General features: G+C 41.5%; 1 protein-coding gene across 3 annotated transcripts in view; it reads left to right on the top strand.

Moving 5' to 3' along the window:
* FAM171A1 (family with sequence similarity 171 member A1) overlaps nucleotides 1-27,999 on the top strand; it is a 152,155-nt gene that overhangs the window by 62,366 nt on the left and 61,790 nt on the right. For 2 of the 3 annotated variants that reach the window (XM_037845756.1, XM_037845755.1), the window contains exon 2: nucleotides 25,488-25,715. In XM_037845756.1, coding sequence (XP_037701684.1) covers nucleotides 25,488-25,715 — 228 coding nt within the window. Of the gene's footprint in view, nucleotides 1-25,487; nucleotides 25,777-27,999 lie in introns of those variants that run through there. The other variant, XM_037845758.1, reaches the window with a different exon arrangement.

The following is a 27,999-nucleotide window of genomic DNA, read 5'->3' as shown; positions in this document are numbered from 1 at the left end:
CCCAGCCTGACAGATGTCCACTCTTGTTCATCTTTCAATGCTCGCCATCCTTCCCATCTCAGCTTTGGTCTTCACTTCCTCCAAGAAACATTGTCCCGCTGTACTGCATAAACCATCAAAAGGACCAGTGTCAACCCAGGATATAACCAGAGAGCTGACGTCCATTCCAGTCCAGCAGTGCTCATGCAATTCTTTTTTTTTTTTAATTCAGTTTTATTGAGAAATAGTCATATACCATAAATCATCCATGGTGTACAATCAGTTGTTCACAGTACCATCTTATAGTTGTGCATTCATCATCCCAATCTATTTTTGAATATTTTCCTTACACCAGAAAGAATCAGAATCAGAATAAAAAATAAAAATAAAAATAAAACCCCACCCAGATCATCCCCCCATCCCACCCTATTTTTCATTTAGGTTTTGTCCCCATTTTTCTACTCATCCATTCATACACTGGATAAAGGGAGTATGATCCACAGGGTTTTCACAATCACACTTAAACTGTCACCCATTGTAAGCTACATTGTTGTACAATCATCTTTAAGAGTCAAGGCTAGTCAGCTGGAATTTGGTAGTTTCAGGTATTTACTTCTAGCTGTTCCAAAATATTAATTAAAACCTAAAAAGTGTTTTCTATGTAGTGCGTAAGCATGTCCACCAGAGTGACCTCTCAACTCCATTTGAAATCTCTCAGCCACTGAAGCTTTATTTCGTTTCATTTCACATCCCGCTTTTGGTTAAGAAGATGTTCTCAATCCCACAATGCAGGGTGGAGATTCATCCCCAGGAGTCATATCCTGTGTTACCAGGGAGATTTACACCCCTGGGAGTCAGGTCCCATGTAGTGGGGAGGGCAGTGAGTTCACCTGCCGAGGTGGCTTAGTTAGAGAGAGAGAGGGCCACATCTGAGCAACAAAGAGGTACTCAGGGGGAGACTCTTGGGCACAGCTATATGCAGGATTAGCCTCTCCTTCATGCAATACTCTTTTTAATATCACAAATGCCATTCTAACCTCTACGGATACTGTCAGCTCTTGTTTGTTTCTTAGCTTTTGTTCTTAAAATCCAGACCTCATTAGTCTGTTCTTTGCTCTGTTTTTTACTCTGTCCTCCCCAGTTTAGTCCTTTTTGCTCTCTGGCTAATTGTTTCGCATGCATTCATCCCACCTCCTCCCCTCAAAACTGTGAACTCCTGAAGAGAACCAGGAAGATGGCGGCATAGAGAGGAATGGAAGCTAGTTAGTCCCCCTGGAACAACTAATAAACAACCAGGAACAACTAGTAAATAACCTGGAATAACTGCTGGGGGACAAAGGTTACTGTCCACACATCATACACCACCCTGGATTGGGAGGAATGCCTGAGATACCAGCATAAAATCTGTAAGTAAAGACTATGGACCAGAGCCAAGAGCCCCTTTCCCCATGGCAGCCCAAACTGCAGCCTCACTGTGCTAGAAAGCAGCACTCTGAACAAGCAAATATAGCTCAACTGAGCTCCAACTGAGGTTTAATTAACAAACATTGACTGCTCAATACAAATTAAGAATCCCCAACAAGCAGACAGAGGCTTTTGGTGACGACTGACCTTGGGGAGCTAGAGGATCTCTCTGGGAGGGAGGAGAAGCCCAGAGGACCAGGTGCTGTCTCAGGCCAATGGGTGAAACTGAGGGTGGCCATGGACTGGCCCTGAAGGGGGGCTTTTTTGTCCCTTTTTCGGCTCAGTGGAGAAAGCCTCAGCTATTTTCAGTTCACAACTCTCTGACCCAGACAAGGGTGGAGATAGCAGAGTCAGAGAGACTACTTGAATGCAAATGATATCTCCTCAGGTGGTGTATCTTCCCTAAGAGGAAAAAGGTGGTGCTAAGCTCTACTACCCACCTTCCATTCAGAACCAGACCCCAGAACCTGGGGGAAAACAGCCATGGCCACACCCCCTTACACCAGTCTGGAGCTACAGGCTGACAGGTACCACCTGCTCGGTGAAAAAGCGCAGTGACTTGAGGCCTCACAGGGTGTATCAGTCTTCTAAGACCTGATACTACTGCCTCCTTCTGGGACCTTTTGAGCCCTTTCTGGTCTGGGAAAACCTAATTGGCATATCCAAGGAAACCAAATGCCTAGACAACAGAAAACTACAACCTACACTAAGGAAAATGAAGTTATGGCCCAGTCAAAGGAAAAAACTTACACTTCAACTGAGATACAGGAATTGAAACAACTAATGAGAAATCAATTCAAAAAGATTAGGGAAGATATGGCAAAAGAGATAAAGGCTGTAAAGAAAACACTGGGCATACATAAGGTAGAAACCGAAAGTTTGAAAAAACAACTGGCAGAATCTATAGAAATGAAAGGCACAACACAAGAGATGAAACACACAATGGAGACATACAACAGCAGATATCAAGAGGCAAAAGAAAACACACAGGAACTGGAGATCAAGACACCTGAAAGCCTACACACAAAAGAACAGATAGAGAAAAGAATGGAAAAATATGAGCACCGTCTCCAGGAACTGAATGACAACATGAAACACAGGATCATATATGTCATGGGTGTCCCAGAAGGAGAAGAGAAGGGAAAAGGGGCAGAAGCAATAATAGAGGAAATAATCAATGAAAATTTCCCATCTCTAATGAAAGATATAAAATTACAGATCCAAGTAGGGCAGTGGACCCCAAACAGAATAGATCTGAATAGACCTGCACCAAGACACTTAATAATCAGATTATCAAACATCAAAGACAAAGAGAGAATCCTGAAAGCAGCAAGAGAAAAGCGATCCATCACATACAAGGAAGCTTGATAACACTGTGTGGATTTCTCAACATGGAGGCAAGAAGGAAGTGGTGTGTATATTTAAGATACTGAAAGAGAAAACTGCCAACCAAGAATCTATATCCAGCAAAACTGTCCTTCAAATATGAGGAAGAGCTTAAAATATTTGCTGACAAACAGACAATGACAAAGTTTGTGAACAAGATACCTGCTCTATAGGAAACACTAAAGGGAGCACTACAGACAGAAAGGAAAAGACAGGAGTGAGAGGTTTGGAACACAATTTTGGGAGACAGTAGCACAGCAATGTAAGTACACTGAACAAAGATGACTGTGAGTATGGTTGAAAGAGGAAGGTTAGGAGCATGTGGGACACCAGAAGGAAAGAGGAAAGATAAAGACTGGGACTGTATAACTCAGTGAAACCTAGGGTGCTCAACAATTGTGATAAAAGGTACAAATATGTTTTTACATGAAGGAGAACAAATGAATGTCAACCTTGCAAGGTGTTAAAAATAGGGTGGGACTGGGGGAAAAATACAGTCAATGCAAACTAGAGACTATAATTAACAGAAATATTGTATTATGCTTCCTTTAATGTAAGAAAGGCTATATACCAAAGTTAAATGCATGTGGGGGGTGATGTAGGGAAGGGGTATGGGAGTCTTGGCATTGATGTTGTCTGACTCTTTATTCTACTTTGGTTTAATGCTATCTTTCCTTTTGTCACATTCTACTTGTCATGTTTTTTTTTTTCTCTTTTTTTTTGCTTCTGTCTCTCTGCCTTCTTTTTTTTTTTTTTAATCATCATTTTATTGAGATATATTCACATACCACGCAGTCATACAAAACAAATTGTACTTTCGATTGTTTATAGTACCATTACATAGTTGTACATTCATCACCTAAATCAATCCCTGACACCTTCATTAGCACACACACAAAAATAACAAGAATAATAATTAGAGTGAAAAAGAGCAATTGAAGTAAAAAAGAACACTGGGTACCTTTGTCTGTTTGTTTCCTTCCCCTACTTTTCTACACATCCATCCATAAACTAGACAAAGTGGAGTTTGGTCCTTATGGCTTTCCCAATCCCATTGTCACCCCTCACAAGCCACATTTTTATACAACTGTCTTTGAGATTCATGGGTTCTGGGTTGCAGTTTAATAGTTTCAGGTATCCACCACCAGCTACCCCAATTCTCTAGAACCTAAAATGGGTTGTCTAAAGTGTGCGTAAGAGTGCCCACCAGAGTGATCTCTCGGCTCGTTTTGGAATCTCTCTGCCACTGAAGCTTATTTCATTTCCTTTCACATCCCCCTTTTGGTCAAGAAGACGCCCTCCATCCCACGATGCCGGGTCTACATTCCTCCCCGGGAGTCACATTCCACGCTGCCAGGGAGATTCACTTCCCTGGGTGTCTGATCCCACGCAGGGGGGAGGGCAGTGATCTCACCTTTCAAGCTGGCCCAGCCAGAGAGAGAGGGCCACATCTGAGCAACAAAGAGGCATTCGGGAGGAGACTCTTAGGCACAAATACAGGGAGGCCTAGCCTCTCCCCTGCAGCAACCGTCCTCCCAAGGGTAACGCTTATGGTAGAGGGCTCAACCCATCAAACCACCAGTCCCCTATGTCTGTGGTCATGTTAGCAACCATGGAGGTGGGGTAGGTGAATACCCCTGCATTCTCCACAGGCTCCTCAAGGGGGTACTACATCTTTTTTTTTTTTTTTTCCTTGTTTGTCTTTTTTCTTTTTTCTTTTTAACTTTCCCTTCTTTTTTAAATCAACTGTATGAAAAAAAAAGTTAAAAAGAAAACAAACATACAATAAAAGAACATTTCAAAGAGACCATAACAAGGGAGTAAGAAAAAGACAACTAACGTAAGATAACTGCTTAACTTCCAACATGTCCCTACTTTACCCCAAGAAAGTTACATAATATAGCAACATTTCAGTGAACTTGTTCCTACTACATCCATCAGAAATTAACAGACCATAGTCATTCCTGGGCATCCCCAGAACGTTAAATAGCTTATCTGTTCTTCTTGGATTATTGTTCCCCCTTCCTTAATTGCTCTCTACTGCTAGTTCCCCTACATTCTACATTATAAACCATTTGTTTTACATTTTTCAAAGTTCACATTAGTGGTAGCATATAATATTTCTCTTTTTGTGCCTGGCTTATTTCGCTCAGCATTATGTCTTCAAGGTTCATCCATGTTGTCATATGTTTCACCAGATCGTTCCTTCTTACTGCCGCGTAGTATTCCATCGTGTGTATATACCACATTTTATTTATCCACTCATCTGTTGAAGGACATTTGGGTTGTTTCCATCTCTTGGCAATTGTGAATAATGCTGCTATGAACATTGGCGTGCAGATATCTGTTCGTGTCACTGCTTTCCGATCTTCCGGGTATATACTGAGAAGTGCAATCGCTGGATCGAATGGTAGCTCTATATCTAGTTTTCTAAGGAACTGCCAGACTGACTTCCAGAGTGGCTGAACCATTATACAGTCCCACCAACAATGAATAAGAGTTCCAATTTCTCCACATCCCCTCCAGCATTTGTAGTTTCCTGTTTGTTTAATGGCAGCCATTCTAATCAGTGTTAGATGGTATCTCATTGTGGTCTTAATTTGCATCTCTCTAATAGCTAGTGAAGCTGAACATTTTTTCATGTGTTTCTTGGCCATTTGTATTTCCTCTTCAGAGAACTGTCTTTTCATATCTTTTGCCCATTTTATAATTGGGCTGTCTGTACTATTGTCATTGAGTTGTAGGATTTCTTTCTATATGCAAGATATCAGTCTTTTGTCAGATACATGGTTTCCAAAAATTTTTTCCCATTGAGTTGGCTGCCTCTTTACCTTTTTGAGAAATTCCTTTGAGGTGCAGAAACTTCTAAGCTTGAGGAGTTCCCATTTATCTATTTTCTCTTTTGTTGCTTGTGCTTTGGGTGTAAAGTCTAGGAAGTGGCCTCCTAATACAAGGTCTTGAAGATGTTTTCCTACATTATCTTCTAGGAGTTTTATGGTACTTTCTTTTATATTGAGATCTTTGGTCCATTTTGAGTTAATTTTTGTGTAGGGGGTGAGGTAGGGGTCCTCTTTCATTCTTTTGGATATGGATATCCAACTCTCCCAGCCCCATTTGTTGAAAAGACCATTATGGCTCAGTTCGGTGACTTTGGGGGCCTTATCAAAGATCAGTCGGCCATAGATCTGAGGGTCTATCTCTGAATTCTCAATTCGATTCCATTGATCTATATGTCTATCTTTGTGCCAGTACCATGCTGTTTTGGCAACTGTGGCTTTATAATAAGCTTCAAAGTCAGGGAGTGTAAGTCCTCCCACTCCGTTTTCCTTTTTTAGAGTGTCTTTAGCAATTCGAGGCATCTTCCCTTTCCAAATAAATTTGATAACTAGCTTTTCCAAGTCTGCAAAGTAGGTTGTTGGAATTTTGATTGGGATTGCATTGAATCTGTAGATGAGTTTGGGTAGAATTGACATCTTTCCTAATGACATTTAGCCTTCCTATCCATGAACATGGAATATTTTTCCATCTTTTAAGGTCCCCTTCTATTTCTTTTAGTAGAGTTATGTAGTTTTCTTTGTATAGGTCTTTTACATCTTTGGTTAAGTTGATTCCTAGGTACTTGATTTTTTTAGTTGCTATTGAAAATGGTATCTTTTTCTTGAGTGTCTCTTCAGTTTGTTCATTTCTAGCATATAGAAACATTACTGACTTATGTGCATTAATCTTGTATCCCGCTACTTTGCTAAATTTGTTTATTAGCTCTAGTAGGTGTATCGTCGATTTCTCAGGGTTTTCTAGATATAAGATCATATCATCTGCAAACAATGACAGTTTTACTTCTTCTTTTCCAATTTGGATGCCTTTTATTTCTTTGTCTTGCCGGATTGCCCTGGCTAGCACTTCCAGCACAATGTTGAATAACAGTGGTGACAGCGGGCATCCTTGTCTTGTTCCTGATCTTAGAGGGAAGGCTTTCAGTCTCTCACCATTGAGTACTATGCTGGCTGTGGGTTTTTCATATATGCTCTTTATCATGTTGAGGAAGTTTCCTTCAATTCCTACCTTTTGAAGTGTTTTTATCAAAAAGGGATGTTGGATTTTGTCAAATGCTTTTTCAGCATCTATTGAGATGATCAATTGATTTTTCCCTTTCGAGTTTTTAATGTGTTGTAATACATTGATTGTTTTTCTTATGTTGAACCATCCTTGCATGCCTGGAATGAACCCCACTTGGTCATGGTGTATGATTTTTTTAATGTGTCTTTGGATTCGATTTGCAAGTATTTTGTTGAGGATTTTTGCATCTATATTCATTAGGGAGATTGGCCGGTAGTTTTCCTTTTTTGTAGCATCTTTGCCTGGTTTTGGTATTAGATTGATGTTAGCTTCATAAAATGAGTTAGGTAGTGTTCCATTTTTTTCAATGTTTTGAAAGAGTTTGAGTAAGATTGGTGTCAGTTCTTTCTGGAAAGTTTGGTAGAATTCCCCTGTGAAGCCATCTGGCCCTGGGCATTTATTTGTGGGAAGATTTTTGATGACTGATTGGATCTCTTTGCTTGTGATGGGTTGGTTGAGGTCTTCTATTTCTTCTCTGGTCAGTCTAGGTTGTTCATATGTTTCCAGGAAATTGTCCATTTCTTCTACATTATCCAGTTTGTTGCCATACAGTTGTTCATAATATCCTCTTATAATTTTTTTAATTTCTTCAGGATCTGCAGTTATGTCACCTTTTTCATTCATTATTTTGTTTATATGGGTCTTCTCTCTTTTTGATTTTGTCAGTCTAGCTAGGGGCTTGTCAATCTTGTTGATCTTCTCAAAGAACCAACTTTTGGTGATATTTATCCTCTCTATTGTTTTTTTGTTCTCTATGTCATTTATTTCTGCTTTAATCCTTGTTATTTCTTTTCTTCTACTTGGTTTAGGATTGGTTTGCTGTTCATTTTCTAGCTTCTTCAGTTGATCCATTAGTTCTTTGATTTTGGCTCTTTCTTCCTTTTTAATATATGCGTTTAGTGCTATAAATTTCCCCCTCAGCACTGCTTTTGCTGCATCCCATAGGTTTTGGTATGTTGTGTTCTCATTTTCATTCATCTCTATATATTTAGCAATTTCTCTTCCTATTTCTTCTTTAACCCACTGATTGTTTAGAAGTGTGTTGTTTAACCTCCAGGTATTTGTGAATTTTCTAAGTCTCTGATGATTATTGACTTCTAATTGTATTCCATTGTGGTCAGAGAATGTGCTTTGAATAATTTCAATCTTTTTAAATTTATTGAGGCTTGTTTTATGTCCCAGCATATGATCTATTCTGGAGAAAGTTCCGTGAGCACTAGAAAAGTATGTGTATCCTGGTGATTTGGGATGTAATGTCCTGTAGATGTCTGTTAAATCTAATTCATTTATCAGATTGTTTAGGTTTTCAATTTCCTTATTGGTCTTCTGTCTGGTTGATCTATCTATAGGAGAGAGTGATGTGTTGAAGTCTCCCACAATTATTGTGGAAACATCAATTGCTTCCTTTAGTTTTGCCAGTGTTTCTCTCATGTATTTTGTGGCACCTTGATTGGGTGCATAGACATTTACTAATAAAATAAGATTGTTATTTCTTCTTGCTGAATTGCCCCTTTTATTAGTATGTAGTGGCCTTCTTTGTCTCTCAAAACATCCCTGCATTTGAAGTCTATTTTACCTGAGATTAATATTGCTACACCTGCTTTCTTTTGGCTGTAGCTTGCATGAAATATTTTTTTCCATCCTTTCACTTTCAGTTTCTTTGTGTCCCTGTGTCTAAGATGAGTCTCTTGTATGCAACATATTGATGGTTCATTTTTTTTGATCCATTCTGCGAATCTATATCTTTTAATTGGGGAGTTTAATCCATTTACATTCAACGTTAAAACCGTGAAGGCATTTCTTGAATCGGCCATCTTATCCTTTGGTTTATGTTTGCCATATTTTCCCCTCTCTCTATTAATATCCTTTATTGTACCCATACCGAATCTCTTTAGTACTGAACCTTTCTCCAAGTCTCTCTGTCCTGTCTTTGTTTCTCTGTCTGTAGGGCTCCCTTTAGTATCTCCAGTAGGGCAGGTCTCTTGTTAGCAAATTCTCTCAGCATTTGTTTGTCTGTGAAAAATTTAAGCTCTCCCTCAAATTTGAAGGAGAGCTTTGCTGGATAAAGTATTCTTGGCTGGAAATTCCTCTCACTCAGAATTTTAAATATATCGTGCCACTGCCTTCTCGCCTCCATGGTGGCTGCTGAGTAGTCACTACTTAGTCTTATGCTGTTTCCTTTGTATCTGGTGAATTGCTTTTCTCTTGCTGCTTTCAGAACTTGCTCCTTCTCTTCTATGTTTGACAGTGTGATCAGTATATGTCTCGGAGTGGGTTTATTTGGATTTATTCTATTTGGAGTTCGCTGAGCATTTATGATTTGTATATTTATGTTGTTTAGAAGATTTGGGAAGTTTTCCCCAACAATTTCTTTGAATACTCTTCCTAGACCTTTACCCTTTTCTTCCCCTTCTGGGACACCAATGAGTCTTATATTCGGACGTTTCATATTATCTATCATATCCCTGAGGTCCATTTCGAGTTTTTCAATTTTTTTCCCCATTCTTTCTTTTATGCTTTCATTTTCCATTCTGTCATCTTCGAGGTCACTGATTCGTTGTTCAACTTCCTCTAGTCTTGTACTATGAGTGTCCAGAATCTTTTTAATTTGGTCAACAGTTTCTTTAATTTCCATAAGATCATCCATATTTTTATTTAGTCTTGCAATGTCTTCTTTATGCTCTTCTAGGGTCTTCTTGATTTCCTTCATATCCCGTACTATGGTCTCATTGTTCATCTTTAGTTCTTTGAGTAGCTGCTCTAGGTGCTGTGTCTCTTCTGGTCTTTTGATTTGGGTGCTTGGGCTTGGGTTATCCATATCGTCTGGTTTTTTCATATGCTTTATAATTTTCTGTTGTTTTTGGCCTCGTGGCATTTGCTGAACTTGATAGGGTTCTTTTAGGGTTTGTAGACCTATTGAAGTCCTTATCTCTAATTTATCAGATCTACAGCTTCGTGGAGTACACTTTCTCTAACTAACCAGCAGGTGGCGTCCACGAGCCACCTGTTCTCCACAAGCCAGTTCTCCCCTGCTCAGCCTTTTTGGTGAGTGGGGGAGTGAGTCTTGTGGGGCCCAATTGGTGTACCAAGCTTGCGTGTGTAGTTGGTGTTGCCTGCCCTGTATGTGGGGCATGTTTCTGGGCAGTCGGGGAGGGGGGGTGGCCCTAACAATCAAATCTTCCTGATGATCCTAGAGTTTTAAAGCTGCTGCAATAGTCTAAACCTTCAGTTCAGTCCTGCCACAGTTTGTCTCTGCCACTGACCCACAAGTCTTTGGTATTGGCGTATGGCTCCTGAGACTTGCAAGTGGGCCCCTCTTCCAGGCTGTGCACCCCGGGTCCTCTGTTGAGGGATGACTGTGCTATGTCACAGGTGAGTGCCGTCCTCCCAGGGCAGTTCTGGGCTGCTGGGCTGTGTAGGGAGGCTCCCAGTCTGCTCAAATGATGGCTGAATGGGGCTTTGTTAATTCACACTGCTCCACCTTCCCAGCTCTGGGACATTCAGCTGAGGTTGCAGGGAAGGCTAATGTCCACGCCCAGTTTTGTGGTGTGTGCCTGTTATTTGAAGCACTTCCGTCACACTGGGTTGTCTGGGGCAGCTCTGGGCTATGGGGCTGGCGATGGGCAGGAGTGTTTCCTGTCCACCAGGATGGTGGCTGTGAGCAGACACCCCCCTTTTCTTGGGAAGTTGTGTTGTTTAGTGAATTTTCTCAGCCACTGGATTATTGCATTTTGTCTCAGAGCTCTCTTAGTTCTGCTCTTGACTTGACGTGCCCAAATTGCAATTCTTTGAAGCTTTCTGTATTGGGCTTCTTAGAGTAATTGTTTTAGAAAAAGAAAAAAGGATTTAAAAAAAACAAAACAAAAAAAAAAACGGCCCTCCTCAGAGATCTAATGGGTTATTGAAATGCTAATAGACAAAGCAACCAGGGCCATTAAGGAAAGGTCCACAGGGCAGAGAGATCAGCTTTGCTTCGGGATTTGCATATGCGCCTCAAGGCCTGAGCTCCGCCCTTCCCCTTTCTGTGTTTACCAGAACTCCAAAAATCCTCTGCTTTTATTTTGGAGTTTTTCGTGTTGTTTTTTTTCTATGCCTGTCTCCTCTCTGCTGGGCTGGCTGCTCTCAGAGTCTCTGGTGTCTGGTCTCAGTCTATCTATGGTTGGAGTTTGAATCAGTAGAATGAGTTTCCAATAAGAGCAGCCACTGCAGTTCTCCCTTCTCCTTCCCGGAGCTGACAGCCCCTCCTCCCCCAGGACTGAGCCTGGCAGGGAGGGGCGCGGGTCCCCTGGCCGCAAAAACTTACAGATTTCGCTGATCTCAGCAGTTCCACGTTTTCATGAGTGTTGTATGAAGTATGCCCCAAGACAGATTGCTCTGTGGTGTCCAGTCCACGCAGTTCCTGGCTTTTTACCTACTTTCCTGGAGGAGTAACTAAAACTTACAGCTCACCAGTCTGCCATCTTGCCCCGCCTCTCTCTGCCTTCTTTGACTCTTCCTCCTTCTTTGTGGAAGAAATGGAGATATCCTTATATAGATAGTGATGATGGTGGTGAATACATAAATATGTGACTATACAGGGAACCATCGATTATTTACTTAGGGTGGAATGTTTGGTGTGTGAACAAAACCATCTTTAAAAAATGGGTTGATGGAGAAAACTTGAGGGCACTATGTTGAATGAAATAAGACAGACACATAAGGACAAATATTGCAGAGTCTCACTGATATGAACTAGTTATAATATGTAAACTCATAGACGTGAAATATAAGTTATCAGAATATAGAATGAGGCTAAAGAATGGGGAGTGGTTGCTTATTATGAGCAGAATGTTCAACTAGATTGTACTTAAATGTTTGGAAGTGGACAGAGGTGACAGTAGCACGTTACTGTAAGAATGACTAACAGTGCTGAATGGTGTGTGAAGGTGGTGGAAAGGGGAAGCTCAGAGTCACGCATGTCACCAGAAGGAAAGTTGGAGGTTAAAAGATGGGAATGTATAAAACAGTGAATCTTGTGGTGGACAGTGTCCATGATTAACTGTACAAATATTAGAAATCTCTCTCCTGAACTAGAGCAAATATAGGACACTATAACTAGAAGTTAATAATAGAGGGGAATATAGGAAAAAAATATATACCTATTGCAAACTTTATACTACAGTTAGTAGTATTTTAACATTCATTCATCAACAGTAACAAATGTGCTATACCAATACTATGAATCATTAATGGAAGGGGGGTGGTTAGGGGTATGCAAGGATTTGAGTTTCCTTTTTTTGTCTTTATTTCTTTTCTGGAGTAATGAAAATGTTCTAAAAATTGAAAAAAAAATTGTGGTGATGGATGCACAGCTGTATGATGGTACCGTGGGCAATTGATTGTACACTTTGGACCTTTGGATAATTGTATGGTTTGTGAACAATCTCAATAAAAAAAAAAATCATAAGAGAAAAAAAACACAAAACAGTGAATTCCTTGAAAGCGATGGCCATATTTTTCCCCCTTCTTTTATTAATCTCCCACAGTACCTGACAGTACCTAAGCATACAGTAGCTGATCAACAAATGTTTCCTGGTTAATTGCAGTTAATTATTCTCTGATAATAGTTAATTAATTGCTGTTGATTAGTTTTCAATCACAGAATTGATTAATGCTTTTCAAATCAATTTCGATAGCTGCTTAAAACAATGGTGAATATGAAATAAATGGAACAAAAAACCAGGGATATTTAGGCCATGTACGAGATGATATCCAGAAATGCCTATTTGCGATTTATTTTTCATATTTATTGAGTGCCTACTATGTGTCAAGCATTTAGGTTGGGATACATAAATGAAGAAGCCAAAGGGACAGGCAAAATAGCTCTCATTGCTTATATTCTGGCAGAGTGAGACCATTAACAAGCATATAAATTATCAGCATGTTAGAATTGGTAAGTGTCATAGATAAAAGGAAAGGCAAGGCAGGATAATATTGGAAGTGCAGGGTGGGTTCAGTATCAATATTCTAGATAGAATGGTCAGAATTGTAAAAGAAAAAAATTTTTTAGACAATCAGAGAAAATTGAACACTGAGTATTATATGATATAACGTTATTGATACTTTAATTGGATATGACAATGGCATTTGGTTATGTTTTTCAAAAGTCTTCATTTTGTAGAGTAGTAAACTGCAATATTTATGTGGAAATAATATGATGTCTGGGATTTGCTTCAAAATGCTCCAGCAAAAAAACCCAAACAAACAAAACAAAACAAAACAAGAGCAACAAAGAAAAACCGGGTTGGGGAGGAGAATAGATGAAACAAGATTGACAGAAAGTTGATGATATCTGAAACTTGTTTATGGGTTCCTTGGTTCCTTGTACTCTTTTTGGGCAGTGTGGGTCTCCTTGAGGAGGTGACATTTGAGCAGAGGTTTCAGGAGGTGAGGGAGTTGCCACGAGGAGAGGTGTCTGGGGAAACAGCGTGCCAGTGAGGACGCAGTCAGCACGAAGCAGGCTCGGGGAGCCCCGCACTCCTCCATATTCCCTGAATGGGGGAAAGTGTGGGAAATGAGGGCAGAAGGTCATTTGATGGGGTCAATCCTTCTGAGCCACGGGAAGGCCTTGGAGTGGAGTTTAATCCACAAGGCCTGCTTGGCCCCGCTTCAGTCATGCTCAGGTGGATGTTCCCGGGAGTTCACTGAGCCATTTGGATGCCCTACGCTCTTGACACAGATCCCAAGATGAGAGTTTGTAGTACGTTATCAGTGCTGTCTTATGGAACATGGAGACATTCTCTCTGTGCCATCCAGCGTGGGGACCCCCAGCTTGCACGGCTGTTGGGAACCTGGAAGTGCCTGGTGTGACTGAGGAACTCAGGTTTTGGTTCTGTTTTGTTTTAATTCGCCTAGGCTTACATTTAAATGCCCACACCCAGCTACTGGCATTAGAAGGTGGTTAGTTCTACTCCAGCGTTCATTCGTTTTGCAAACTTTTACTGAATCCCAGCTGGCTCTTGGTACCAGGCTAGGCTTCAAGGTTACAAAAATGAATTTTAGAAATGAGACTTGATTCTGGAGGGGCTCACAGGCCTTCTAAAGAGTGTTAAGTGAGTGGGCTGGACCGTTAGACATGGGGGCTTAAGCACAGAGCTCCAGCCCTCAGATTTTATTCCCTGGCTCCTGTGCATCCTTTAGGCCTGAACTTAAAAGACACTTCCTTGGAAAGTCCCCCCCCAACCCCCAAACATCCCCTTGGAAGTAGCAGCCCCCCACCCCAACCCCCAAACACACACACATACTGTTAGGCTCTCTTGCAGTATCTGGCTTTTCTCTGGGCACTTTTCCCAGCTCATAATTATGCTTTGGTATTCATTTTCAGTTTTTATATTATTATTCAGTTTTAAGATAAAACCAAAAGCTCCTCAGGGTGAGACCTTTGTCTTCTTTGATCGCCACTGTATACCCACATAGTAGCTGTTTTAGTTTCCCACCTACTAAAACAAATACCACACAAAGGGTCGGCTTAACAACAAGAAATTATTGGCTCATGGTTTCAGAGGCTGGAAGGCTTGCTTCCTCCCAGGGGTCCATATCTTCTGGTTGTTGGGCAATCATTGGGGCTCCTTGGCTTTTCCATCACATGGCAATGCACATGGTGGCATCTTCTCCTTTCTCTTCTGGGTTCCATTGAGTTCCATCTTCTGGCTGCTCTGGTGGCTTCTCCTTCCATGCCCAATTTCCTTTGCTTATAAGGACTCCAGCCACATTGGATTAAGACCCACCCTCATTCAGTTTAGGCACCTTAACTAATAACATCTTCACAGGTCCTGTTTACAAAAGGGTTCGCACCCATAGGACCAGGAGTTGGTACCCAAACATGCCCTTTGTGGGGGACGTGATTCAGTCCCCAACATGTAGCCTAAAATAAATGTTGGTGGAAAAGGAAGGAAAAGAGGAGCAGCATGAGTCAATCTGTGTTTAGAAAGGAGTTTGTGGGAGCAAAGATAAGGGGCCTCTAACCAAATTTAAGGAGGGGCTAGTGAATCATGAACAGTTGCTTGAATAAACCTTAACTGGGACTTTTGAAGAATGAACAGGAACTAGCAAAATGAAAGTAAACATGTAGAAAGACATTTCCTGCAAAGATGATAAGCAGCGGGAGGAAGGAAAAGAAAAAACTGTGCAACCATGTCCAGGGACAGTGGGAAGTATGTAGGCAGGGGAGCCTGAACCTGGAGGGCTGTGGGGCATTCAAATGCACCCTCTGGTCAGAGATTGGCAAAATTTTTCCTTAAATGGCCAGTAGTAAACATTTTGGGCTTTGCAAGCCATATGAACCCTATCGCAACTACTGAACTCCACCACTGCAGCACAAAAGCAGCCACAGACCATGTGCAGATGACTGGGCATGGCTGTGTGCCAATAAAACCTTATTGGTGGTGGTGGTGGGGACTTCAGGGAAGATGGCAGATCAGGAGCTCCAGGACTCACTCCTCCTCCATAACAGCTAGTGGACAGGCAGGAACTGTCTGGAACAACTGTTCTGGGGCTCCAGAGGCCAGGGGAGCCTTGAACAGCATCTAGGGAGAGCAGGATGAAGAGACTGAGAAACAGCAGTAAAGAACTGTGAGCAGCTCGCTCCACAGTGGCCACCAGCACCCATCCCCTACTCACGAGGTGACCCGCCTTGGGGTCCAGTCCCTGGCTGCCTGCTGCAGGTGGAGAGGGATGTGGAAATTACATTCCCCAAGAATGGGGATGGGAGGACACGGCTGAGAACTGATCACGGCTTTGGATCTGCAAATCTGGATTGCTGGGTCCCACCCTAAACTGCTATTTCAGCCTGCTCCGGAGAGGGACCGATGTGGCCATTGTTTCAACCCCACGCCTGACAGGTGTGAGTTAGTGGAGGTTTAAGGACACTGTGCCTCCATAGGGCTGCAAGGAACAGTGTGCTGAAGGGTGCCATCTGCTGGGCAGGCCAGGGAAGTGCATCTTTGGGAAGCCTTCAAAAATGCTTTTTGATGTCTTTCCTGACCCTTCTCCCAGGATTCTTTGCAGCTAGCCTGAATCCCCTTCATGGGTCCCTGACCCTGTTTTGCCTGGCAAATACTGACTTGGGAAAGTCTCCTCCAGGCTGACACTCCTCCCAGAATTTGCCATCCAGGAAAAAGCAGCAAGAGGCAAAAAAAAAAGAATGTAAGAAAAGCTATACAGGCAAAACAAAAACAAATAGAACAGATCAAGATTCCTGGAGAAGGAACAGAGGAAAAGAAGCTTTCTTCTGCGGTGAAACAATTGCATCTTAAAAATTGTATCCCATACCTAGGGCAAGAATCAGATGAAGAAGAGCTGAAAAAATCGGATTAGATAAGCAATTCTAAAGGTCTAGAAGAAGTTGAACCAAGTGTCAAAGAAGAGCTTTAACACAAAGCCAATCAACAATAAAAGCTTACACAAGAGAGAGAAACTAATGTTCAGAGTATACTCATCAAGATAATCAGAAGCTTAGATATCAGCAAAAAATTGCAAGCCCAGATTATAAGAAACAGGAACATAAGGCCCAAAAAATGAACAAATTAAACTTCAGAGGGGACACAGAATTTGGAACAACCAATCAAAGATAGTCGAACAAATCTCTAAAATCAATTCAAAGAAATGAAGGAAAATATTCATAAAGAGATAAAGGATATTAAGAAGACACTAATTGAGCATAAAGAAGGATACAAAAGTATGAAAAGAAACATAGAAATTATAGGAATGAAGGCACAATAGGAGAGATTAAAGTACATTAGATGCATACAATAGCATATTTGAACAAGCAGAACAAAGAATCAGGGAATTAGAAGACAAGACAATTTAAATCTGACAGATAGAAGAACAGATAAAGAAAAGAATGGAAAAATTGAACAGGGTATCAAGGATTTGAATGATAGCATGTAGTACACAAACTTACATGTCATGGGTGTCCCAGAAGGCGAAGGGAAGGGAAAGGGGGCAGAAAGAATATTTTAGGAAATAATGGCCCCAAATTTCCCATCTCTTATGAAAGGCATAAGTATCCATGTCCAAGAAGCACAACATACTCCAAACAGAATAAATCTTAATAGACCCACTGCAAAACAAATATTAATCAGAATGTGAAATGCCAAAGATGAGGAGAGAATCCTGCAAGCAACAAGAGAAAAGAGATTTGCCACATACAAGGGAATTACAATAAGACTAAGTGCTGATTTCAGATCAGAAACCATGGAGGCAAGAAGGCAGTGGTATGATATACTTAAGGTACTGAAAGAGAAAAACTGCCAGCCAAGAATTCCTTATCTAGCAAAACTGTCCGTTAAAAATGAGGGAGAGTTTAACATATTCACAGATAAACAAACTGAGAGAGTTCATCAACAAGAGACCTACCCTACAAGAAATACTAATGGGAGTTCTGCAGACTTAAGGGGAAAGACCAGAGAAAGGGACTTGGAGGAGAGGAAAGAAATGAGCATTATCAGTAAGAGTAACTAGAAGAGTATAAAGAGAGACAATATAAGATATGACATATAAAAACCAAAGGATAAAATGGTTGAAGTACTGCCTTTACAGTGATAAATTGAGCATTAATGGACTAAACTCTGCAATCAAAAGACATAGATTGGCAGACTGGGTAAAAAGTATAATCCATCTATATGCCATCTACAAGGGACTCACCTTAGACCTAAAGACACAACAGGTTGAAAGTGAAAGGTTGGAAAAACATATTCCTTGCAAACAGTAACCAAGAAAGAGCTGGGGAAGCTTTACAAATATTGGACAAAAGAGACTTTAAATGCAAAACTGTTACAAGAGACAAAGACACAATGTATTAATAAAAGGGGCAACCCACCATGAAGAAATAACAATCATAAATGTTTATGTACCTAACCAGGTGCCACAAAATACATAATGCAAACACTGGCAAGAGAGAAATAGACCTCTCTGCAATAATATTTGGGGACTTCAATATAACACTCTCATCAATAGATAGTACATCTATACAGATGGTGGATAAGAAAATAGAGAACTTGAATAATATGATTAATGAACTAGATCCAAGGGACATTTACAGAATATTGCACCCCAAAATAGCAGGGTATACTTTCTTCTCAAGTGCTCATGGATCTTTCTCCAGGGTAGACCACATGTTGGGTCACAAAACAGGTCTCAATAAATTTAAAAAGATTGAAATTAAACAAAGCACTTTCTCTGACCAAAATCTAATGAAGCTGAAAATAAATAACAGGTGGGGAACTGAAATTTTCACAAATATATGGAGGTTAAGCACCACACTCTTAAAAAATCAGTGAGTCAAAGAAGAAATTGCAAGGGAAATCATTAATATCTCGAGATTAAGTGAAAATGAGAACACAACATATCAACACCTATGGGATGCAGCAAAGGCAGTGTTGAGAGGGAAATTTATATCCCTAAACACCTACATTAAAAAAAAGAAGAAAGAGCTAAAATCAAAGACCTAACTGCACAACTGGAGGAACTAGAAAAAGAACACCAAACTAATCCCAAAGCAAGCAGAAAGAAAGAAATAACAAAGATTAGAGCAGAATTAAGTGAAATTGAGAACAACAACAAAAAACAGAGAAAGAATTAACAAATCCAAAAGTTGGTTCTGTGAGAAGATCAATGAAATTGACAAACCCTCAGCTAAACTGACAAAGAAAAAAATGAAAAGAGAGAGAACATGCAAACAAATAAAATCAGAAATGAGAGGGATACATTACTACTGACCCCATAGAAATACAATCAGATGAGGATAATATGAACAACTGTATTCCAATAAATTAGACAGCCTAGATGAAATGGACAGAGTCCTAGAAACACACAGCTTAAACTTACTCTAGAAGAAATAGAAGACTTCAACAGACCAACTGAATCAGTTATCAGAAACCTCTGAACCAAAAAAGCCCAGTAACAGATGGCCTCACAGGTGAATTTTACAAATCATTCCAAGAATAATTAACCAATCCTGCTCAAACTCTTCCAAAAAAATTACAGAGGAGGGAACACTACCTAATTCATTCTATAAAGCCAACATCACCCTAATACCAAAGCCAGATAAAGATATTACAAGAAATGAAAATCATAGACCAATTTTCTAATGAATATAGATGCAAAAATCCTCAACAAAAACACTTATAAATTGAATCCAACAGCATGTTAAAAGAAGCATACACAATCAAGTGGGTTTTATTCCAAGTATGCCACAGTGTTTCGACACAAGAAAACGAACTAATGTAATACAGCACATTAACAATTCTCAGGGGAAAAGCCACATGATCATCTTGATTGACACAGAAAAGTCATTTGACAAATTCCAGCGTCCTGGAAAAGAAAGAAGTAGTAAAACTTTAACTATTTGTAGATGACATGATCCTATATATAGTAAGTTCCAGAAAATCTCCAACAAAGTTACTAGAGCTAATTAATAAGTTCAGGAAAGAAAGAAGAAAACAAGAAGTAAAACTTTATTTGCAGACGACATGATCCTATATATAGAAAATCCCAGAAAATTTCCAACAAAGTTACTAGAGCTAGTAAACAAGTTCAGGAAAGTGGTGGGATAGAAGATCAACACACAAAAACCACTAGTGTTTCTATACATTAGTAATGAGCAATCGAGGAAATTCAGAAAAAAATCCATTTACAATAGCAACTAAAAGAATCAAGTATCTAAGAAAAACTTTTAACCAAGGATGTAAAGACTTATACACAGAGAACTATAAAACATTATTAAAAGAAATCAAAGAGGGCCTCAATAAATTAAAGAACATTCCACATTCATGAACTGAAGACTAAATATTGATAAGATATCAATTCTTCCCAGATTGATTTACAGAGTCAATGCAGTCCCAACCAAAATTCCAATGGCCTACTTTGCAGAAATGCAAAAGCCAATTATTAAATTTATTTGGAAGGGTAAGAGGCCCCAAACAGCCAAAAAAATGTCTTGAAAAAGAAGAATGAATTTGGAGAAATTACATGTCCTGACGTTAAACTTGTACTAAAGCTACAGTGGTCAAAACGCCATGGTACTGGCATAAGAAAAGATATATTGACCAATGGAATCGAATTAACCAATGGAATCAGATTAAGAGTTCAGAAAGAGACCCTCACATCTATGGCCAATTGATATTTGACAAGGCTTCCAAGTCCACTCAACTGGGACAGAACAGTCTCTTCAGCAAATAATGCTGGGAGAACTGGATATCCATATGCAAAAGAATGAAGAGGACCCCATCTCACATTCACGTACAAAAATTTAATTTAAAATGGATCAAAGACCTCTGTATAAGAACCAGGACCATAAAACTCCTAGAAGAAAATGTAGGGAAGTATCTTCAAGATCTTGTGGTAGGAAATGATTTCTTAGTCTTTACATCCAAAGTATGAGCAGCAAAAAAAAAAGTGAATTAAAAACTTTTCTGCTTCAAAGGACTTTGTCAAGAAAGTGAAAGGCAGCCTACTCAATGGAAGAAAATATTTGCAAGCTGCATATCCAGTAAGGGTTTAACATTCAGAATATATAAAGAAATACTACAACTCAACAATAAAAAAGGTAAACAATCCAATTTAAAAAATGGGCAAAAGACTTGAATAGACATTTTTCCAAAGAGGAAATACAATTGGTTAAAAAGCACATGAAAAGATGCTCAACATCAGTTGCTATTAGGGAAATGCAAATCAGAACCACAATGAGATATCATTTCACACCTATTAGGATGGCCACTATTAGAAAAACAGAAAGTGAATGTTAAGTGAAGTAAAGCAGACATAAAAGGACAAATATTGTATGATCTCATTAATATGAACTAATTATAATAAGCAAACTCATAAAGTAAGAATCTAGAATATAGGTTACCAGGGAGTAGAGAATGGGGAGCTGATGCTTAATTTGTGCAGAATTTCTGTTTAAGTTGACTGCAAATTTTCCAAGTGGAAATGGAGAGTGGTAGTGATCGCACATTATTGTGAGTGTAATTAACAGCTGAATTATGCTTGTTATGTGGTTGAAAGGGGAATTTTTCATGTATGTAACTAGAGGGAAATCTGTAAGAAAATATGGGATGTATAATACAGTGAACCCTGTTGTGAAAGATAACTGTGATTAATAGTACAAATATAAGAATGTTCTTTCATGAATTATAACAAATGTACATCACTATTATAGGGTGTTAACAATAGGATAGTATATGGGGAAAATACACCTAATGTAAACTGTGGACTAGAGTTAACAGTAATATTTTAATGTTCTTTCATCAATAGTCACAAACGTACCACGCTAATGCAAAGTGTCAACAATAGGGGGATATACGGGAATGTTGTAGTTTTTACATGACTTTTCTATAAACCTACAATCTCTCTAATTAAAAAAAAACATTATGCTAAGTGAAAGAAACCAGATACAAAGTAGTACATATTATATTATTCCATTTTCATAAAATGTAATTGTAATCCAGTCTATAAACAGAATTAGATTAGTGGTTATGTAGGGTTGGGGAAGGATACAGGGATTGAGAAGTGACTCTAAAGGGTAAGGGGTATTTCTTTTTGGAGAAATGAAAATGTTCTAACATTGATGGTGGTGATGAATGCAAAATCTTTGATTATGCTAAAAGCCATTTATTGTACATTTTGGATGGACTGTATGCCATGTGAATATATATGAATAAAACTTCTTTTAAAAAAATAAATGACCCACAATGTAAAATATGGAATATAGTTAACTGCATAATTATAACAATATTGTTTCATCAATCCTAACAAATGTTCCACCTTAATGCAAATACTAGGAAAATTGGGTGTGTGGTGGGACATATGTGGGAACTCTGTACTTTCTGCATTGTTTTCTATAAACCTCCACCTGCTCTTATTTAATAAAAAAGTGAATTAAACATTAAAAAAACTTTATTGACGTATACTGAAATTCGAATTTCTGGTCATTTGTACGAGACATGAAATGCTATTCTTTCTTTCCCAACCCTCTAAGAGTGAAAAATGGCCTTCGCTCGTGGAGCCTACAAGCACAGGCAGTGGGGCAGGCTAGAGTTGCCGCACCTCTGCAGGTGAGGGAGGGATGGAGGGAGACAGGCCGTGGTCAGCTCAGCATTTCGGATGGCTCCCCCTGGCGTCCAGGTGGAAGAATGACAGCACAGCGGCAGTTTTGTTCGGAGGCTGGGCAGCCTTGCGGGTGATGGATGCAGAGGGCCTGGAAGAGGGAGGCTTCAACAAGGGTGGGGAAAAAAGGTGTGTTCTGAGACACACATTTGGAATCAAAATCAGAACATGGTGATGGGTGTGCAGGGAGGGAGTAAAGAATCCTGCCAGGCCTCGGTAGCAGGGAGGTTCCCCAGCTTAGCAAGACCCTCAGACTCGCACTGAACAAGGAGAAACACAGCTTCCTGCATGTTTGGGTTTCGGGGCCATGTACAGGCTCTTCCTCTTACCTGGAAAATGCGAGTAGTGTTAGCGAGTCGTGGTTCCTAGTCATCAGATCGCTCTCCTGGTTGCCGTTTACAGGTAATCTAACTCTAGGTGCCGCTCTATAAAAATCATCCCCCAGTGGTCTGTAATAATTACCTAACCGTGCTAACGTTTTTCCACATCCCACCACACCAAAAGGAGTAGCCAAGTGATCTCTTCAGAAGTATGTAATTGCAGAATATAACAAAGCTTCTCACATTGTCTTAGAAGAAATTCCAGTGGTAGAAGCTGGTGTGCTGAAGATCGTAGAAGTCCCTCTTTCTTGGTTGACTCATGAAGACTTTAGCTTTTTCAAAATCTCAGCTGCATTAGCTGCCTCAGCCAACAGGGAAGAGGAAGCAGAAGCCTTGTGATCCCAATTGTTGGTAAATGTTGCATTACCATAAAATTATATTCCTTATCCGTGCAGCCCTACAAAAGCCACCCTCTCACGTGCCTGTTCTAAAGGATTCTGGTATGTGCATATTAATGAAAGCTGAGCTAACTTATGGCATAATTTAGTATACCACGGGCTGGAGGAAGCCCTAGTTAAAAAGGAAATGCATGTGTGTGGTACATCCTGCAAGTCTGCATTAAGATAACACTAATCCAGACTCAAGAAGACAAATGTTATATAATCTTGCTTATATGAAATACCAAGAATAAGCAAATTCACAGAGACAGAAAGTAGATTACAGGTTACCAGGGGCCACGGAGGTGGTGAGGGAGAAGGGAGAGCTGTTGCTTAATGGGTGCAGAGTTTCTGTTTGGGATGATGAAAAAGTTGGGGTAATGGATGGTGGCAATGGTAGTACAACATTGTGAATGTAATTAATATCAGTGAATGGTACCCTTGAAAGTGGTTAAAGTGGGAATTTTTTAGTTGTTTATATGTTCTTACAATAAAATTTTTTTAAAGATAAGTGATCAAATTGGAGGGAGTGGATAAAATGCATTTTGTAATATCATGTCGATGATTTTCATGATGTTGACTTTCTCCCTCCCTTGATAATAGTTTTCTTCTCCATGGGTATGAAGTAGCCGTGTTCCATGGCTGTGCCATTTGCTTTTGCTTTGTGAAAGGTTTTGAGAGATTTCTCTAGTGCAAATGTGTAGGAGCTAGGTATGGGATTCTTAAGCTGTCCTTGATTATCATCCAGGCAGAAATGTATTGAGTTGGTCTTTGGGGAAAATGACTGGCCAGCTAGAATTTGCCATCCTGGGAAGTTTCCTTTAGTGTCAGAGGATGAGTGGTTGACAGGTTACAAGGTGGTGTTTCTCAAATCAGGAGAAATTCTTGTCCCGTTTGTTTTCCCTGTGTCTGGGCCTCGGCTACCTTGCCTGTGCCCCTTCCCTGCACCCTCAAACGCTATAGCTGGGAGTGCCTCCCGTCCTAATGACTGGAGTGAAGCAAAGTCTACAGAGCGCTCACTCTTTCCTAATGCACAGTGCCTCTGCCCAGTGACCTCCGGTGAGATATGCTGCCCTTGCCCCCAGTTTACAGGTAAGAAAACTGAGGCCCCAGAGGCAGAGCACCTTCTGGAGGCCACCTGGCTAGTGCTTATTGGAGCTGAGATTCACACCCAGCATGTGGGTTGCAGTAGAACTCAAGGGTGTAGCCCCAGACAGCTTGCAGGCCCAGCCTTCATCAGGAGGGGCCATTCTCCCCATCCCCTCCAGCCAGCCCCCTCCATGGGAACCAGAACCCCTGGTCATCTGGGGTTCCTCCCCTCCTTGTCCCACCTCTCCACCCTAAAGCACCAATAGGGCTTTCAGATCTGAGGCCTGTGGGTGGCTGGCTGGACTCAACATCATGGGTACCATCTGGGGCTCTTCATACCCATGCAGAAAGGGCTCGTTGGAGCACGACACAGCTCAGAAATGTCCCTCCATGTTGTCTTTTAATTGACGTCCACTGCCTTGTGGAGTCTGGCCCACATCGTTTCCTCTTAGCCGGATGCTCAGTCTCAGCCTTACCTCTCTCCCCATCCACTCTCCACCCAGAGGCAGACATTTCTATAACACAGATGTGGTTCTCACTTCCGTTGTCCTTAGGATGAAGAGTAGAACTTTTAGGTCACCTTAAAGCCTGACTGATCTGGCCCCCACCCACCTCTCCAGCCTCGTCTCTCACTGCATCTCCTTCGCCTCAAATGCCGAATCCAGCTCTCCAGAACCCTTCCTGGGTTCTACAACAAACATGGCTTTTTCTTGCCTCTGGGCCTTTGCACATGCTGTTCCATGAGTGTCTCCTTTGTGTCTGCACCAGGCTTCCGTTTAGACATAGCACTTGCCTGTTTATCACCAGCTTTCACTCAATTATCTGTCTTCTTCACTGCTGTAGGTATACACAGTCACTCACTGCCCTAGACACTGAGGAACAGCTCAGTAAAAATCTATTGCATGGATAACTGAAAATTATCCACTGCATTTTAAATTTTTAACATTGGTTTGTTCTGTCCAGTTCCCACATTGAATCTCTGTTGACCTGTTTGGTCCATATTACTAACTGGACTAATCTGTCACTTTTTATTTTTTATTTCTTCTAGTCTTCTCTTGTCCCACTTGTAAGCCCTTCCCCTTTAAAGATATTTTTTACTATTTTTCAGCCTAGGCTTCATGACTACCAGCACAAAGACCCTGGGTGGCTTAATCCATGACTGCCAGGACTGTTGGAGAACACGGCTGCAGAGCTTAGCGCCTGTGTGTCCTTCTGGCTGGAGCTTTTGCAGCATTTGCCGGCAACACTGGGGAGGATAACAGGAGTGTTGTTTGTTGCACAGTGTCTCAGAGGGATGGGCTTTCCCATTGGTTGTTTGTTTTTGGGGAAGAGCAAAGTGGCTTGCAGTAAGCAGTGGTTTGGAAGAAAATACAAAATCCTGTGAAGTGAAAAGGGATCTCTAAGAAGAAAATTCCCCTGGTTAAAATGATTCATATTTTGGGTGTGGACCCAGGTTTTCTTCACACGTTCCTATCATGGTTGTAGCAGAATCGCGGTTGAAGTTTCCCGGCTCATGGCGGCTGTTCTCTGTGGTCTTTTTTCCTTACTCCAGAGGTGACTCTGAAGGTGCACATCAGTGACGCCAGCACCCACCAGCCCATCTCGGATGCGCTCATTGAGATTTTCATCAACCAAGTCCCTGTCGCCTCCGGCACCTCGGGGACGGATGGCATCGCCTTCATCAAGTTCCAGTACAAGCTGGGCAGCCAGCTGATGGTCACCGCCTCCAAGCAGGCTTACGTGCCAAACTCTGCCCCGTGGAAGCCAATACGACTACCTGGTGAGGCGTTCTTAGCTCTTCCCTAGCTCTGAGCTTATCGTGCAGGCCAGCGATGGAGTCGGTGAGATGTTCAGCACAGTATTTACGTTTGTCATCTGCTTTGCCTCTCGGGGCCCCTTGCGTGAAGGGGAGTTGGCATCAAAGTCTGAATGAGCTGGGTGGGGTCGTTATACACACACAGGGGAGTCAAGAGCTATAGGGTTTCTGCTCCTTCCCCAGCGTCCCGTCTGTTCCATATGGGTTGGTCCGGGGAGGATGGGGTGACGGGCAGCAGCAGTTAAGCTTCCTTCCCTGCACCTCAGGTTCCATCTACAGCCCAAACAAACCTTATCAGGTATCAGCCCCAGTGTTCCATGAGCAAGACTGGGGCCGAGAGTGGGAGGGAGATGCTGCTGGGACAGGGCAGGGACTGTGAGCTTTCGAAAGCCCATGGACGTGGGTTTAGCACCCCTTCTGGTCTGAGAGAATCCCCCTCGAGCTTCAACATCAATCCCTATAAAACAGAGCTAAGGCCACCTTGTAGAGCAGTTCCCATTAAAAATTAGTTAACATGCTTGAGAACAACAAGCAGACACAAAAGGACAAATATTCTATGATGCCATTTTTGTGAAATACCTAGAATAAGCAAATTCATAGAAGCAGAAAGTAATCTAGAGGTTACCAGGGACTGGGGAAGGGGGGTGGGAGTCATTGCTTAATGGGTCAGAGTTTCTGTTTGGGGTGATGAAAATGTTTCTGTGATGGATGGTGGTGATGGTGCCATCATATTGTGGATGTAGTGAATGCCATCGAATTGTGCACTCAAAAAGGGTTAAAATGGCAAGTTTTATGCTAGATCTATGTTACCACAACAATTTTTTTTTTAATTAGCTAATGTATATGCACTAACTTACAGTGCCCGAAATACAGCCAGTGCTCAATAACTGCATGGCACCTTGCACCATCCCTGCAAATCACTGATGTCCACGCTCGTCCCTGTCCTCGGCACAGCCAGGTGCTCCACCAGGCAGGTGCCTGCCACCTCAGGGGGCTGTGGAGGCTGAGTGCCTGAAAGTCTTCTCTCCTTACGAAGCCCTGGTGTCTACCTTGATTCCCAGAATACTTGTTGGTTCCATTTACACTTATTAAGCACCTACTCTGTGCCTGGTGCTGTCCTAATGACCAAGACACCGATCTAAAGACACAGAACTTGCTCCTGTGCAGCCAGTTTAGTGCTGGAGTTCAGACACAGAAGCAGTTCAGCCCTTGGGGGGAAAGTTCTGATGGGCTGTTGCAGGGCTGTGTGGGTTTTGTGGAGTGCTGGGGAGGAATGGTGAGCCGAGTGAAGGAAGGCTCCCAGAGGGGACCAAGCGGGAGCTGAGTTTTGAGGAGGGCTAGATCTTAGCATCAGAAGGTGCTTGTAAAAATGTGCAGATTCCAGGACTCAGCTTTTCATTCTGCGGAGGTTGGCTCAGGAATCTCCATTTTAACAAGTACCCCCCCACACACACACAACACACCCCAACACCTTCAGGTACTTTTGAGACCACTGACTTATGAGCATATGGGAAGAGTATTTGATTTGGACACAAAGGAGGAGATCAGTCAGGAAAATATTAGAAAAAAGGTGTACGCTGGAGAAATAGCAGGCAAAACCAGAAGGCCTTGGGGAATGAGTGGGGGCGAGGTCAGAGAGAGGAGGAAACACAGGAAATATAAACTAATCTCAAGTTTCTGGCTGGCAGAGGAGCAGTTGGCACCTTCCAGGGCAGGTGAGGGCTGGGACACCTGCCACATGCCAGTGCCCTACAGTTATCCTACAGATGCAGTAGGCTAAGGAAGTTTCCTTCTCCCTCCCTGTGTGCATCCTGCTCCCCAGGGCCAAGCTCAGGTAACGGGGAGGGACTGGGGTGTTGAGTGGAGGTTGGGAGACTGGAGAGGAGGAGTAGGTGTTGGGGTCCAAGGCGAGGAAGAGCTAGGTTTGGGTATTTTGGGACACGAAGTGCATGTGTTTGGCCTTTAGTTTGAAATAAGAGAGGCCGGAGCCAGAGGTGCTCCTATAGGGGCCATCAGTAGGGTTGAGATCAGAGTCGAAACCCTGAGCTCACCAATTGTTTGAGAAAAAGCAGTCCTTTCCATAATACCAATTTTCTGAAATGAGTCAAAGAGTGGGCCAACATAGTTGGATTGGAAGGGATTAGTTAGAAGTGAAGATTCCTGGGCTCTCCGTCTTCCCGCCACCAGCTGTCCCCACCAGTGCACTTCCAGCACAGCTTTCTGAGCCTGTGGCCCTTGTCTCTAAAAT

This window comes from Choloepus didactylus, chromosome 8 (genome assembly GCF_015220235.1).
Source record: "Choloepus didactylus isolate mChoDid1 chromosome 8, mChoDid1.pri, whole genome shotgun sequence".
Lineage (NCBI taxonomy): Eukaryota > Metazoa > Chordata > Mammalia > Pilosa > Megalonychidae > Choloepus > Choloepus didactylus.
This window is presented reverse-complemented; position numbering and strand designations above follow the sequence as displayed.